This window comes from Urocampus carinirostris, chromosome 19 (genome assembly GCF_059441175.1).
Source record: "Urocampus carinirostris isolate Australia breed hairy pipefish chromosome 19, RoL_Ucar_1.0, whole genome shotgun sequence".
Taxonomy (NCBI): Eukaryota; Metazoa; Chordata; class Actinopteri; order Syngnathiformes; family Syngnathidae; genus Urocampus; species Urocampus carinirostris.
In genome coordinates, this window is record NC_142367.1 from 11,935,272 (window position 1) to 11,952,348 (window position 17,077).

Sequence of the window (17,077 nt, forward strand, 5' to 3'; positions counted from 1 at the left end):
ATCAAACGAGACACAAAGAAAACGTGTCCACTCTAAAGAAGAGGGTGAAAAAGCCCGCTTAGCACTCGCTGCCTTTGAAGACGGCGACTTGAGTCAGATGATGACTCAGAGCCCTCTCTAAGTAAACGAGATTTGTGTGACGCCCTCACCTCAGCTGAAAGTGAGAAGCAGACCCAAGCGAAACTCTTAAAAGACGCTTCTGCAACCATTAACCAATTGAAATAGGAAAACGCTGAATTGGCTGAGCGCCCCTCAATGGAAAGTGAGCTTCACCTAACCAAGGTACAGTTGACTACGGTCTCAGAAGCAGAGCGTCTCCGACATCAAAATGAAATTTTGAAGGCTCAACACTATGCTGACATCAAGGATCTTCACGCAAAACGTGCTCAATGGGGTCGCATGGAATCAGAGGAGCTCAGGGCTACAGAAGACCAGCAAAAAAAAAAAAAAAAAAAATGAAAATTATGGGAACTCGCGCGGGCAAAAAGGGAACTGGAACATGTCCGGACGCTCAGTGCCTCTCCCCGAAACACAACCTAGTGGGTCCCTTTCCCGAGGTCTAGGTCTGGGAAACAACCTAGTCACCCAACCACAAGAACCTGACACCCAAACAAGATTCCTAAAGACCTCACCATCACTTAGCAGTCGGTGGGGTGCAACATCAAGGGGAATTGACCCTTGGGTCCCCATTGTGCACTTGAGAGACTTAGGAAAACTATGCCCACCAAGGATGTTCTCGTCCTCACGCGCTGCCAGACCACATTGAGAAGGGCAGCTTTGGCTACCCTTGATGAGTCGGGACCGTCCCGGATTGCCCTTGTCACGTGAATTTCAAAGATAGAAATAGCTAACTTGAAAAGCAAACAGGCAGGTGACCCAGCTATACTCGCAACCAGTCACCATTTATCAGATTTTGTCCCCCACCCCGTCACACCCGCTACAAAACCAGTCGATGATGATCTGAAGCACCTGGTCAGTGTCAAGCATAGGCTGTGTCTGTTAGAAAGCCTTCTCGTTTATGACTCGGGTTGTGGTAGTTTGCTTAGTGTAGACTTAATGTGTGGGCTTAGTCGTTCCCGTTGGTAATTCCCTGCTCCCATCCTTACCACACCTTTGCGCTGAACCTTAGCCTCAAAATAGTCTAAAAACACACACCACTTAGGAGTGACCCTGTTAGCAATAAAATGGGGGGGTGGGAAAAACCATCAGCATGTTGTTTGTTTGTAACCTTAAGGTACACTGCTTCTGCCCAGATGACTGTCTCCAAGCTGTGAGTAAGAAAAGCAACTCAAAGGACTTCCCCAACGAATGCCAGCGAGCTTTAACAAAGAGCAACCAAAAGTACTTCTGTGAGACTTTTCTGGTGGATTACCGAAAGCTGTGCCTAGGAGAGACACCCCAAAAGGACTTCCCTGCGAGACATTCCTGGTGGAGCACTGCAAGCTCCCCCTAAGGATGCACCCCCAGGTGACTTCCTAGCGGAACTGTTGCAAGCGGTGAGTAGGAAAGGCACCCAAAGAGGACTTCCCAGTGGAACTGTTGCAAGCGGTGCCGAGGAAAGGCACCCCAAGAGGATTTCACTGCGGGACAGTTGCAAAGGGTACCTAGGAGAGACACCCCAAGCTGACTTCCGTGCTGGACTGTTGCAAGTTGTGCTGAAGGCCGCAACGTGAGGAACTGCCTCCCTCACCAAAAGGGGAGACTGGAGCAATCAAGCCCAGCACAAAATTGACTTTCAAATAACTCAGAACTTTGGAATGGATGGAACGACTGTGTCCCCTTTAGGACAGTTCCAGAACGTACCAATTCACCATGTAGAATAACAAAATCTGATAACATGTTTTGAATGTAATCAAAACATCCAAGGGTATGTATTGATAAAATAATGTTCTAGTACGCAATTATGTCGGTAGGAGGGGCATTCTCAAGTACAGAACATTTCGCAAATTTCTCACTTCTTTAGCTTTGGTAACAAGTTTAGCATCTTCAATGACCCAATACTGTGAGTATCATATGTCTAAGACCACGCCAATAGAGTCATGATCTGGTCAAGCGTTCCTGGTCCATATATAAAGAGGAACTGATCGATAATTCACGCTCTTTTCTACTGCCTCCAGACGGCCGCAAGGCGCGGCCGGGCAGGCCCGTTCTGCGGCCTCGCGCTCAGCACGTGGGCCACATGTTGAGACTATGCTATACTAGACACACTATATATTTTAAAACAAAACCACTAAACCCACTCGCCGGCTTATTCTTCAGTGAGTTTTATTTTGATGATTTGATCAAATCTATGAAAGCATAATACAGACGCTCCCCTACTTACAACCAGTCGACTTACACAAAACGGTAGATATGAACTTTTTTTTCGGGATGTCGAAAAATATCCGGACATTGCTGTAAGTTATATTTTCTATTGTGTGCGCCTTTTTCTAGTAGAGGACAGTGCTATAGTGTTTCTTTCCGCCGTGTGGCGCTGTGAGAGCTCACCCAGCATCCACCCCGAAGATGAAATCCGGCTTCTACTTCCTGGTTCGTGTGTAATCATAACCACGTGTACTGTATCGCTAGCGCGCTAAGAACTTTGACGTTTTTATTGTTTAATATCTCGTGCATCCATTCAAAATGGTTGGTGTAAAGTTTAAAGAGGTGAGCCGTTTCTTTTGAAACGAAAGTGGAATCAGAAAGCTTGATGCAGTTGAGAAAATGGTCGGAATGCTTTTTTTGGGCCACTTTATACCACGGAGGAGGACCTCTTGAAGCGCATCTTTCAAAAGTTAAACTCAACTTTATTTTTATAGAGTATATTATTTTATGAAATGTTTATTTTGTAGTACAAAACAATACAGGCTACTTATACAAGCCTTAAACATACTTGTTCAAACCTTAAACATACAAAATATAGCACTAAAGCAACTTACGAACAGATTCAACTTACGAACGATCGTCCGGAACCAAACTCGTTCGTAGGTCGGCAGGGTCTGTAATGCCAAAGCCCATGTCCCATATAAATGTACTCTAGCACTGAAAATTTGTCTCCCCCCGTAGTTACTTCGCATTTTTGACAATTGTTTTCGTCATAAATAATGGTGTTAAGAAGCGAACAAAGGTCTTTTGTAAAAATGTCACAAAATTCTGGAAACGAGAATACCCACATTTAGCTTCAGCGCAGACAACGCTGGGCAAGAGACATAAGGGAGTGTTGGCGCTCTGTGTATAGCTCCTCCCACCCAAATTTCTCTGGGTGCCTTGCTGGCCTTTTGGGAGGTTTTAGAGTTTGTTCGGTAGCTTTTCAAAATAAAGTCTCTCAACTGTGTACATGGATTATTTAATAAGCTTCTATATGAAAGGATTAGGGGCAGCACGGCGGCGCAGTGGCTAGCGCATGTGCGGCACAGTTCATGTCTTGGGAACCTCCTGCGTGGGTTCAAATCCAGCTCCAGACTTCCTGTGCGGAGTTTGTATGTTCTCCCTGTGCTTGCGTGGGTTTCCTCCGGGCACTCCGGTTTCCTCCCACATTCCAAAAACATGCATTTCAGGTGAATTGTCCGGTCCAAATTGTCCCTAGGTGTGAATGAGCGAGCGAGTTGTCTTTCCCTGTGTGCCCTGCGATTGGCTGGCAACCAGTTCAGGGTGTCCCCTGCCCACTGCTTGCTGGGATGGGCTCCAGCACCCCCGCGACCGTACTGAGGATAAGCGGTGTAGCTGATGAGATGAGATGAGATAAAAGGATTATTTAGCGCTACACAGCAAAAATTGAGTTTGTTGATGTGAAACCGTGACTATTGACTGCAGTTAAAAATTACGCCATTTGTCATGCTAAAACAATGAACATGACTGTTTCCATCGTCTTGCTATTTAGCATGCTGGTCAACAATTTAAACACCCAGAGATGGCTATTAAATGTGTTAGAATACTATGGCTTTTTAGTTATAAAACAAACTAGCATTTGTTAACTTATGCTTTGTTTGTTTAAATGGGTTATAAGGCATTAGCTACCTAGCTGTTTAGCTAACCACAGCTAAGAATGTAAATGGTCTGCATTTATATAGCGCTTTTCAAGTCAACGAAGACCTCTCAAAGCGCTTTACAATGTGCTTCACACTTTTCCCTTTTACACACTAACTAACCGATAGCAGCGTCAGCCATGCAAGGCAACTACCTGCTATGATCTCTTCATCCCAAGACGAGCGCTCTACCTAATGCCGCCCCAGCAGTAAACAATATAAAGTAAGTTTGATAAATTCACTCAAATGGTCTGTTGTATAGATGGGACTTCCAACTCTTTTTAGACAACCAGATTTTTTAGCTCCAAATGGCTCTTGGGGTTGTTTATTTTATTTATTACCATTTAGTATGTATTATCATGAATGACTTAAAAAGGGGAGAAAAGGAAAATTAACACTCAAAACACTGAAAAACACAGGAAACATACATTAAAATATTTATAAACCTACAAAGAAAAAGATAAAATACCAAACAATTTTAACCTTTTTTATAATCTGAAGAGAAAAATAGCGTCTCGAATGGAACCGGCTCTAAATTGGTGGGTAGCTGGCTCCCACTTCCAAGAGCCGGCTCATAGAGTCGACTGTGATGCAGCCCACATTTGCCTTTTTTGGTAAACACTGTATTCATACCGTAAATTCCGAACTATAGAGCGCACCTGATTATAAGCCGCACCCACCACATTTTAAGAGGATAACCGCTTTTGTACTTACACAAGGCGCACCTGTATATAAGCCGCATGCGCCCACATTAAAACATGTAACACAATCACAAATTCAACCCAAACATGACTTTGAGTGTAACTGAAAATAAAGTACACAGTCCAAAAGCCACAGCCGGCAAAATGAACGGAAAATGATACCGGTACTTAAAGTTTGATGCAGACATGCAGAGTCCGGGTCCCGTTGAAAATAATCCAAGGGAAAAAAATGTATATTTCCAAAGGTAAGGGTGGGAAAAATATCTATCCACTATTGTCCGCTGCGTCCACAAACACTCACCTTTACTCCACTTCCCGTCAGCCCCAGTTGTTTTCGCCCCTTCTTTTTGATTCGCCCGTGGAAAACATATCAGAATAAGTCTATAAAATAAATACATTACAAAAATATACAGTTGCAAATACATATTATACATGGTTACACATCTTTACAAAGAAAGACCGTACACCGAGAGAGTTTTCAAAGCTTTAATAATAATATTATAACTTTCATCCCAAACCGTGCCTGTGAAGGGTAGCAAAACGCTACTAGCAACACGCTCGCGACACAGTAAACGGGTCTGTTAAAAAAAAAACATACCGTACTTGTAGTAATCACGGTAAACCGTCCTCATCTTCCTCCTTATAACTGACGTCATCAAAGTCGTCTTCCCCAATATGGGAAAGAGACCATGTCATATAGACGTCGTCCCACGCTCCCTTATTCAAAAACACGCTAGCAACACGCTCGCAAAGTAAAGTTTACGTGCAGTAGCTCCGTTTCCTTCTTTATCGGACTGCTCGATTGCATTTAGCTTGAAAGCTGCGTCATGTGCCTTTCTTTTTGCAATTTGCATGGTGAGGATATTTCTACGCTAATTTAATTTGTGCACAAGCTAAGAAGTTGCTGTCTTCCTCGGAGCATATATTCCACCGGTCTAAATGTTACCTTTTGTACTCGAGCGCCGCTGGCGGCCGTTAGAAAAAATACATAAATTGGCCGCATCACTGAATAAGCCGCAGGGTTGAACGTTTGGGAAAAAAGTAGCTGCTTATAGTCCGGAATTTACGGTAATCGCTATCTATGAATGGTGACATAACTCCAAACGATGTGACAGACTACGGTATTTCCTAAAATAAGGAAAGAATAACTACATTCAGCACTACCGATGACATTCTGACGGATCATGCCTTGCTCATTAACGGCAATGCTAAGATAATCAGTTTCATTGTTGGAAGTTAACTAGATGAGAAGTAAGATGAAATTCAACGAGATTTTTTCCCGCCCCGACGACGTTCAGCTCACGCTGCAATTTTGTCGCCCAAAATTCAATTGTGAGCGCTCGTCGAGTCCCACAAAATACAATAACGCTAACCTAACGCTCACATGGTGCACAGCGTTGGCAAATAAACAAAACGTCACATTGTGGATTGTGACTGTTTGGACGAAATATTAGGAACAGAAAATGATTCATGAACAGTGGGCTTTAAGTTTGGAGTAGGGTTTCAAGGTCTAAATTGCCGAATGTGATATAAAAATCTTAATGCAAAGTTTACATTTTATTTAGGTCAGAATTTGGTCTCAAAGGTCGAATTTCAAGACAAAGTACGGGAATTTTCTCAAAGTGTTTGGGTTTCAAATTATGGTTTTAAGATCAAAGTCTGGTTTAGGGGTTCAACTTTAGTATGTTTAGGTACATGTTAAACTTTGAGGGTAAGTAGGGTTTTAAGCTTGGGTTAAAGTTTCTAAATTGAGGGTATGAAGTAGTGTTGGAGGTTAAGGGGGGTCTTCAATGTTGGTTAGGGTTTCAAATTGAAAGTTAGAAATTTGGTTCATACCCATTTGTTTTTCTTCAAGTTAAGATTTGAGATTATTGGTAAACATGGGTTAGGATTTCAAAGCAAAGGGTAAGGTATGAAGGAGTGGGTGGTTAAATCATGGTTAGGGTTTCGAATTGGAATTTGCAACACGGATCCGGATTGTAAATTTACATTTGTTTATTCTCTGCAGGTCAAACTTTAAGGCTGAATATTGTTTTTAATTTGGGTTGGGGTTTGAAAACAAAGGTAGGGTATGAACACTGTTTTGGGTCTTGCTTTCAAAATACTGTGCTAAATTTAGGTGAGGGTTTTAAATCATGAGTAAGGTTTTCAACAAGGGTTTGAGATTCAAAATTAGACGTTGATTATGAGGCGTCTGTTTTCAAAAATACTGGTTCAAATTTAGGTTAGGGTTTTTTATAAGGGATTGAGATTTAAAATAAGCGTATTGAACTTTGAAATTAAGCGTCAATGTTTTTTATGTTAGCCTTCAAAAATATGGTTCTAAATTTAGTGTTTTTTTTCAACAAGGGTTTGAGATTTTTAGTTAGGGTTTAGAGATTCATAATTAGGCAGGAAAAATGTGGTTCTAATTTTATGGTTAGAGTATTTTATTAGGGTGTAGGGTTTTAAAATTGAAAAACAGGCATTAAAAATACACTTCGATAGGTTTTGTTTTTTTAATAAGAGTTTGAAATATCAAATGAAGGTGTTAAGATAAATAATTAAAGCAGGGGTTTCCAACATGGTGCCCAAAGGGAACAGGGTCCCCTCAAGGACAGCTAAGGTGCCAGCAGACCTGTTCTGAAAACAGCTCATCAGTCCTGGGACATTGTGACTTTCTGGTGAAATTATTCATTTTTAAATGGTTAAGTAGGTCTATTTAACCCCAATACCAAGGTCGAAGACCCCTGAATTAAAACATCAACGAGGGATAGAATTTGGTTTATAACCCATATTAGAAGGGACAGGGTTTTTGGTCTGGGTCCAGGTATTCAATCAAGGATTTAAGATTCAAAATTAGGGTTTCGAGGATTAGATTTCGAATCTAGTGTGGACATGGTGTTTTGGGGGGGGTTCAAGAAATGACTTAAAGACTTATGATTCAAAATAAGGGCATCAACATAGGGTTTGAATTCGATTCCAAACCTGGTTTAGTGTGGACAGTGTTTGGGTTTCCAATTAAGACCACGTGGGCAGGTGTTCCTGACGCTCCACTAACCTGCTGGTAGTTTGAGTCTTCGGGCTTGAAGCTGCTGTCCACGGGCTGCAACCTCAAATTGACGTGGGGGAAACTGTGCAACCAATAAGTCCACCACGGAGCGATGTAATCCACGCGTGACGAAGACATCCCGGCCCGGACAGAAGCTCCGAGAAGTCCGAACCAAGAAAAGTTGAAACCGCCTCCTTAGACCCGTCTCGGGTGAGACAAAGGCGCCGATGAGGACGAATTCATTATTGGCGAGAAACCCCAACGCGCACCCACTCCACGCGAAAACACGAAACAATGTTCCAAGCCGGTTGAAGCCCACACTTGACAAGAAGGGGGAGGGGAGGGGTGATGGCGAACGCTCGTGCGAGTTTTAGGGTGCGCGTCCACGCGCTGATGGGAGACACGTGACGCTAATGAGGGTCTGCGTGGACCAGCGCGAGGTCGTTATGATACGTTTAAGGATCATCGGAGAAAACTGATGTGACGAGTGACTCTGTTGCTATCTGGTGGCCAGCTAACGAAACTACAAAAGTCGCTGTTCTGTTAAAATAGCTTTGCTGCTATCTGGTGGCCAAGTATAAAAATAAAAAATATTCAGAGAAATCATTACATTAGAGCAGGGGTCAGGAACCTTTTTGACCCAAAGAACCATAAAAGCAAAAAATGTTTTAAAAAAGAAATTGAGAAAACCACATCGTATATTTTCAGACAAAATTGAAGAAACTGCCAAACACTCTCTCTAGACAAAAGCTAATTCCTCAGCAGATTTTATTTCACAGTGTGTCATTTGATGATTTAATCAAATGTATGAAATGTTAATAATGCCAAATCATGTGTCCCAAATCAATGTAAATATGCCATTTACAATTTGTCTTCCACCTTAATTCAAAAGTGTTGAGGCAATTTTTTTCAATGAAATTTGTCCTTAATAACGGTTTCAAAACAATGTGCATGCAAAGTTCTTTTGTAAAAATGTCACAAATTACTGCAAAGGATAAGCATATCGTCCTATTCACTTTTGGTGTAGACTGCACTGAGCGAGAGAGAGAAGGAAGTGCCTTGCGCTGTGTGCAGTGATCCGCCCACTTGTACTGCTCACCCAATCAAAGTCGTTTGCCAGCGTTTTTATTTATCAGTTTAAATGGTTTCTTATCGAACTTCTGCATTAAGTTGCTTCGGCTTTATATGGACCAAAATCGGGATGAAATCACTTGACTTTGGAACGCCACAGAGAGATGTGCAATAGTTACATTTTATTTCGGAGCCCTGCGTACTCATGAAAAGAGCCATATATGGCTCCCGAGCCATAGATTCCTTACCCCTGCATTAGACCCCCGGGATACAATAATCCGTTCTGAGGTGGAGAACCGTAAAATGAAATTGCCGTACATTGGGAGATAGAAACGTACGGTAATTAGCTAATACTTTACGAACCACAGGTACCCCAAATAAAAATCTTAATATAAAATAGTACTACTTTTGTCTAAGGTATAGTAAATATCCATTAAGATATATATTTTTTAAAGGGACAGTATGTAATATTTGTGCCTCCCAGTGGTACAAAAAACTTTAATTTATTAAAAAATGATTTGAATACTAACTAAAAATACACGAACTATCATACCAATGACAATCTTGATTAAAATGTGTATTTCTCTTACCTCGTGGAATACCTGTCTAGAAGTTGCCGCCATATTTGTCTGCAGTCTTGCCACCAAAACTCGCTATGTGTTTTGAATACTGTATTGAAAAGGAAATGCGCTAAGCTCCCAATAGGTCTGCGACTTGGAGATACTACCACGGAGAAATATTTTGGGTCCTTGCTCATTTGGAGAAAATATTTTTCCACTTTCTTTTATTCAACTCATGTTTTTAGCATTGTTTTCTGACTGCTATTGTTAGCCATGTTATTAGCCACGTGCTTCCCTATTAGATAGATAGATAGATAGATAGATAGATAGATAGATAGATAGATAGATAGATAGATAGATAGATAGATAGATAGATAGATAGATAGATAGATAGATAGATAGATAGATAGATAGATAGATAGATAGATAGATAGATAGATAGATAGATAGATAGGATGAATGAATGAATGAAAACTTTTTTTCGAGCATTAAAATAAAAACAGGACAAAAGTAATGAATCAACAACAAAATCATGTTACATAACATGTTCGAAAAGGGGTAGTCAGAAGCAGACGCTCATTTTTACTACCCCTTTATCTTCCCTATTAAATACATTTTACAAATCCTCGTCTCTTCTTGTGTCTAATATAACAAAATCTCATGGATATACTTATTGCATAGGTCAGATATCAATAATTATAATAATTACAATAATCACATATTTTATACACCAATCTTTGTCACTGCGGCACCAATGATAATCTGGCACCATGTTTTTGTTGACCTTAAATAAAAGTTGTGAAGTGAAAACATTTATTAAATCATCCAATTTTAATAATAATAATAATTTCCTTGTATTGTCATTCTGTGTAACAATGTACACAGAACGAAATGTCGATTGCACCTGACCCGTTGTAGCGAGCCGATGCAGCCGCAGCCAACAGAGGGCGCCGCCGACCACTTTTTAAGTCTTAGGAATGACTCGGCCGGGGCGCGAACCACCGACCTCCCAGTCTCAAAGCGGGCGCCTTACCATCTAGGCTACTGAGCTGGTATAATTTGGACTGCATGAATAAAATATTAGTATGATCCCGATATCCTACCATGTGTATGGTTCTTAATGCACGTTTTTGAAGGATAAAAAGGGGCTGTAGTCAACTTTTGTAATTATTGCCCCAGACTTCTGCACAATATGTTAAATATGGTAGAACTAGGGAACAATATAATAATAATAATTTCCTTTGTATTGTCATTCTTTGTAACAATGTACACAGAACGAAATGTCGATACACCTGACCCGTTGTAGCATGTCGATGCAGCCGCAGCCAACAGAGGGCGCCGCCATTCTACCAATGTTATAAGTCTTAAGTATGACTCGGCCGAGGCGCGAACCAGCGACCTCCCAGTCTCAAAGCGGGCGCCCTACCATCTAGGCTACAATGCATTATATTTTAAGAAGGAATTTGGCTTTATTGATTATTGAAATGCTTTTAGATACCTTAGTTTGTATGTGTCTGATATGTTTTCCAACTTAATTTAGTGTCTATTATGACCCCTAAAAACTTTATTTCTGATACAATGTCTATTGCAGCACCATCCATTTTAGGTTAACTTTTAGGTTAATTAATTCACGATTACTGCAGGTTACCGAATCAATATAGTTATCATTTGAATAGAAAATGTTAGTGTCGTCTACAAATATTACTAATTTTAATAGTTTTGAAACATTAAAAATATCATTTATAAATTTAATAACTTTGGACCCAGGATAGAACCCTGTGGTGCTCCACAACAGAAGTATTCAGATGACAACTCTCCCATTGTCACATATTGCTTCCTTCCCGTCAAATAACTTTGAATCCATTGATATAGCTAGATACTTGATTCATCCCCGTAGGGAAATTCACACATCCAGCAGTATCCTTGTGTTGAAAAATAAAATAAAAGATATAGAATACAAAAATACCCAATATAATGTGTTGATATAGAGTATTTAAATTGTGCTACGTAAAATACACTGGAAAAAGAATAGGGTAATATGAAAATGTGGGGGTGGGGTTTAATGTGGGCTTTTACTCCCCAGGGTGGAGTTAAATAGCTTCATGGCGTGAGGAAGAAATGATCTCTTCAGTCTGCCCGTGGAACAAGACTGTGACAGCAGTCTGTGTCGCTGAAGCTGCTCTTCTGTTTGGAAATGATGCTGTGGGACTCACAGCCACTCTTGTCTTATATTCACTTGGCTGGTAGATGTAGTTTGTTCGTATTTTGGAACAAAAGATTATACCACTTTATTCTGAGTATTTTTTTTTCCTTTGGTGTTTTTTTTGCGAAGCTACTACTCGAGCTAATTGTTAGCTTTTCTTCTAGATATCGCTTTTGTGTTACTTGAAGACCTTACCTTGGACAACGTAATCTAGTATCTTTTGACTTTGATAATTGTTTGGCGTGTCAGGTGAATTAGCCGTTCCAAATTGTCCCTAGGTGTGAATGAGCGAGGGAGTTGTCAGTCTCCGTGTGTCTTGTGACTGGCTGGCAACAAGTTCAGGGTGTCCCCTGCCCGAAGATGGCTGGGCTCCAGCACCCCTACTGAGGATAAGTGGTGCAGACAACAGATGGATGTTCACAGCAAAGTATCCATTTCTCATGATTCCACCCCCTCCCCTGTGCTTGCTGGTATGGAGGTGCAGGCAGATCCCCCCCGTGGCTGTGCTCCAAATGGCTGCAGATACCATACAATCTGCGAGCGGCGGGCCTAGGACGCAGCCATAAAGAAGACTCGTCTGTACCCACCCGGAGGGGGGAGCCGGAGCTACACTGTGGGAGTCCCGGCAGCAACGGCCTGGGTTGTGGAACCCAGAAGGGAGAGGACCCACGCAGAAGGGAAAGGACCCACACAGAGGACTGGAAGAATGCTGCTTGGGAGGGTGGGATGGCAGAGCTATGCCCTTGCACAATAGTATTGCCTTTTACACGCTGGTTAACTACTGTTAAAAGAAAATAACTCTGAAATTGTTTAATTGATGTTGAAAATGTCAGGAAAAAATGTTAAAACGTCATATCGTCACGTCATATTGTCAAATATAAAAAAATTGTGAATATGCTTGATGGCTGTGTTTTGCTGCTGTTGGTGTCGGTGGATTTGTTCAGACCGAGGACAATCGACTTTGGCCTGGACGGATCTATTGACACTAACAAAGATGTTATATAATGAAATTGTGAATATGTTTGATTTTCGAGAAGGTTTGTTCAAACCTCACTTTGTGTTTGCTGTTAAAAACGTAATATTGGAATATAATATTGTGAATGTGCTTAATTGCTGTTGATATTGTCATGATTGTTTTCTGTTTTAGTGTCAATAAATTTGTTCAAACCAAAAAAATTAAAGTAGTATTTACTGCCCCCCAAAGTTTTTTTTTCGCTAAACGCCAAGGAGTTGCACTTTTAAAAGAATATTCCATGCTTTTTACTGGTGTTTGTTCTACAGAATAAAATCTCATTGCACCTGTCCAAGACTAAAGATTCCATACTTTTTTTGCTGAGGATTGTATGCGTCTCCCCAGTGATTCAAGACCTAGTACCAGTATGGCCAAGATCCAGAGCAGGATGACAATACCTAGAAAATCGACCGCGACCGGGTGAAGATGCCGTCTCTGCTATTGGTAACCAGTACCAGCAGTTTTATTTGCAGGCAAACCCCTCCACCTAAAGAACAGCCTTGAGAGGGATGAGGGCTGCCAGGCTGTACTTGGTGCCAAAGACAGACCACAGTGGTGCCCCATACAACAACCATGGTGGTTAAGAAACCATGAAAGTAATGTGTATGGGATTAATAGTGGAGTGCCGTGTTTGAGGAGCATACATGCCAACCTTTTAACATTAAAAAGTAGCATCTGAAAAGCCATTCCACCCCAGGAGTGTACTGTTCACCAATTATGGATTGAATTAGAGGCTGCATTAATACACTGTATTCGACATTGAGTAAGCAGCAAATCTAGTCTTTACAGAGATGTTCTCAACTTTTCATGACATTTTCAATTCCCTTAATCTATTATATAACGCTGCTGAATTTCAATTTCCCCAATCAAGACTAATAAAGTTGACGTATTCTTGAAACCCTCATAGGAAAACACATCAACCTCAGTAATGGGAACAAAAGCACATAGTCAGTTTTTCCAATTTTTATTACAATTTTCTGAACATCACAAATCTACTTCAGCTCTTTGACGGACAGACCTGCAAACAGAAAAAACAGTGTGATAATTGAAATGAAGCAAAGGTGATTTCATTGCTTAGTATTGCAGTAATTTCCTGACGTGATTTATATCGTCGCTACCATTACCAAAACACGGAGATGCATTTCCATGGTTTGGTAATATTTGAAAACAAATTCCATTCATGCAAAAAAATAAAAGCAGGTATGTATTTAGAATAGCAAAGATAATGTGAAAAAGCCTTATCAACTGAATGAAAACCAAGTATTTTAAAAAAAGTATAACGAAAAGAATATATAACAAAATTATCTGATATGGGTGATCCATTCATTCTTTTGCAATGTTTTTATTTATTTAAATAATGCCGTAAAAGTTTTAAGCACTTAATTTTTGTTCAAGTAAAATGTCAGTGTCACTTAAGTACAATAACATCTTATACATTGTATTTTTTATATACAGCACTCTTAGTAGCAAGTCAGTGTCTGTTAAGTCCTAAATAAATACATTTAGATCCATTTAATAAACCAGGATAAGCGCAAGGTCCTTACAATGTAAAAATAATGACAGCAGAAGGCAAGTGAACTTCCAAGACTTGTCCAGAAGCCGTTTTAAGTAAAATTTAAGACATAGTCAACAAAAATTGAATTAAAAAAAAATTCTTGCAGGCAATGCATTGTTCTCTGTACACACGACCTGGCAGAGCTTTTAGCTATGGCGTGAATGTGTGTGAAGCACATTGTAAAGCACTTTGGGAAGTCTTCAGTGACTTGAAAAGCGCTATATAAATGCAGACCGTTTACCATTACCATTTATGGCAGAAAACGTTAGTCACACAGCCACATATTATTAATTTTAATTTCCAGGCATGGTCCAAAGTAAATGTCTCTGTCCGAAGGTGCTCTGTGTATTGCGGGTAGAGCTACGACATGCGCCTGCTCTGATAGGCCCGACTGAAACCACATTACCGGTTTGATGGTTCTGTTATTGCGGTCATGCCATCTTTCCTCAAGTTAATCGGCGATAAAAAAAAAAAAAAAAGATACATCTTACAGAATCTTAGTTCAAACAAATGTAATTCTTTTAAATGTGTTCACATTTTTAAGACTTCCGAAAATTGGATTCAAGCCATTCTAATATAATAAAACTGACCTGGAGGAAGTGACTGCTTGAGCTTCTCGGCCTTCTCCTTGTCAGTGATGACCAGCGTGTACAAAAATCTACTGCAGCGCACCTTGAACTTCACATTGTCCTTGTTCTTCTTGATTTTTACGGCTGAAAACGAGCACATAAATGTTAAAATACCATACTGTGACCTTACAAAATTTGTGTCAGGTTCCACCCTTACATTTGGCATCCTTCCTCCTGGCGGTCAGCAGGAAGTCTTTGATTTCTTCAATCTTGCGAGGCTGCACACACACGAAATGTAAATGTCACCAGAATCCAGGATTAAAATCATGTCGACAGAACACGAGTGGTGGATGTCAGTGGACCGGTGGAACTGGGCTTTCTGTATAGATCCGAAAGTCAGCACTTGGTCCATCGATTGATTTTGCAAGTGTGTAAATGCATCAGGAGGCACGAGCTGTCTCAGATGCTTGGACGCCTTGCTGCTTTTTGTGAACATCGGATGAAAATCTCAAAGTGATCTAAAGAAAGGTCTATATGACTACTGGCGGCAGAGGAATGTATGTTTAGGATGTAAATCAATTCTGTGAAAGGCTTGAATCCAAATTGCATGTCGTTTAAAGTTATGTTATCTTTATTTGTACAGCCCTTAGAGCAGTGGTTACCAAAATGGGCAGTACCGCCCCCCTGGGGGCAGTGGAAAGATCTGGGGGGTGGTGAGGAAGAAGGCGGCGCTACAGGGGCGGCAGCCCGAAGTCAGGTGTTTAAACGTATTGCGGTTGTGAAACTGCAAAGCACTGCGTTTTTTTTTCAAGGTTTTGTAGTGAATGATAAGAGTTTTGGTCAACCACAATTGTTACTATTAAAGTTTTAAAAGCGCCGACCAATCAAAGGCAAGTTAAATGAAATGAAAAATGAAATGATCTGCATTTATATAGCGCTTTTCAAGTCAATGACTTCCCAAAGCGCTTTACAATGTGCTCCACATTTCCCAATAGCGGCCTTGCAGCCATGTAAGGCGCTAACCTACTTATTGGGGGTATTAGGGGTTCAGTGTCTTACCCAAGGACACTTCGACATGTAACACGGACGAGCCGGGATTCGAACTGGGATCCCTTGATCCCAAGACGAGCGCTCTACCTCCTGAGCTTAAATAGCACAAATCATTTGACGAGATAAATTATTAAACAATGTTAGATAAACTTTCACTAAAACTTGATTTATTCCCCTAAACCTGAGAAAATTTACTTATTACATTACACTAGATTAAAAAGCCGGGTCCTGGTTAAACTCTTCAGTATTCTTGAGGGGGGGATACAACTTTATTTTTAACTCTGACTAATATTTACAATTTTACAGAACTGTATACTTTACGATCTGGATTGTTGGATGGAGACTGTTTCTGTACAGTAAATTAAGTGTTTTACACATGTCAGTGCCTGAAAGGTGCTACACAAATACATTCTGATATGATCCCAACTTACAAGACTCATATTTCTGGCTTTTGCAAAAAAAGTTAGTTGTATTTCATTCACGAGTTGTATTCAGGAAATGTGTTGCAGCGTGTGTCATTGCGATATTTGTCAAAGTACCATGTTCTGGTGCATTTAAAACAGTCTACAAAAAGGGTGTCATTCGTACTCATTAATAGGACATAGGTTCCAGACCTTTGGTCCACAAGCACTATTTTGCAACAATGACTATCCTCTAGCGTTTCTCCTTCGCATCACGTTCTCGACATTCAAGTTCATTGAAAACTACAATAACAGTAAATTCTCAATCAAGACCTAAGACAAAATGTCTTTATTCGCCAGTAAAATTGGTCTCACTGCAGTTGATTTTCATGTGGGGGAAAAGTTCTGAATTATATTTCAATGCATCAATAACCAGCACGAAAAAAATCCAGATTTGCAGTTTGGTGACGTCAAAACCGGCTAGCACCATGCTAACGCTAGCAATATTAGCTCAGCGAAAGTTATGATATTCCACCGAAATACAAATCATCTATCTAACAACAGTCGCATATTTCGAGCGACATACACAAAACAGGTTGGAAACAGTTGTTGGCATTTGGAAAATCCCTTACCATCGCGCCGTGTCAGGAGGACGAGACGCTGTGGGAAGAGCAGACAAAACACGAGAGTCAGACAAACAAACGCTTTAGGTAAGAAACGATTACGTAAGAATATGGTAAAGAATGGATTATAATATATCACTATCGAATTGTAGTGTAAAATGTTCGTGTTTTAATGGATGGATGGAGATTGACATGCGATGTTAGGGTAAGAAAACTGATCTAACCAGAGCTTGCTTAGAGAGGATGAAAAAAGAGGGCGGAACTTCCGGTTTAGCTACTTTATACAGCTTCAGAAGG

At 40.6% G+C, this 17,077-nt stretch overlaps 2 protein-coding genes across 5 annotated transcripts in view; both read right to left on the minus strand.

The window, feature by feature from the left end:
• ttyh2 (tweety family member 2) overlaps window positions 1-8,154 on the minus strand; it is a 46,955-nt gene extending 38,801 nt beyond the window's left edge. Inside the window, exon 1 of one of the 4 annotated variants that reach the window (XM_088323809.1) lies at window positions 7,746-8,154. In XM_088323809.1, the coding sequence (XP_088179935.1) occupies window positions 7,746-7,874 (129 nt within the window). In that variant the 5' untranslated portion in view covers window positions 7,875-8,154. The remainder of the gene's footprint in view (window positions 1-7,745) is intronic. The other 3 variants (XM_088323811.1, XM_088323810.1, XM_088323812.1) reach the window with 3 other exon arrangements.
• A 5,376-nt stretch (window positions 8,155-13,530) lies between these two features.
• rpl38 (ribosomal protein L38) lies at window positions 13,531-17,077 on the minus strand. Its single transcript, XM_088323399.1, has 5 exons — window positions 17,005-17,077; window positions 16,790-16,817; window positions 14,924-14,984; window positions 14,728-14,850; window positions 13,531-13,600 (listed from the first exon to the last, which is right to left on the minus strand). The coding sequence occupies exons 2-5, from the start codon at window positions 16,790-16,792 to the stop codon at window positions 13,575-13,577; spliced, it is 213 nt and encodes a 70-aa protein (XP_088179525.1). The 5' UTR covers window positions 16,793-16,817; window positions 17,005-17,077; the 3' UTR covers window positions 13,531-13,574.

What these genes read in the sequence shown, in the direction of transcription:
- rpl38 (XM_088323399.1), bottom strand. An exon ending in CAGGAGGAAGGATGCCAAAT is followed by an intron (nt 14,851 to 14,923) that starts GTAAGGGTGGAA and finishes GCTCGTTTTCAG; the next exon opens with CCGTAAAAATCAAGAAGAAC. An exon ending in CAAGCAGTCACTTCCTCCAG is followed by an intron (nt 13,601 to 14,727) that starts GTCAGTTTTATT and finishes TTCTGTTTGCAG; the next exon opens with GTCTGTCCGTCAAAGAGCTG.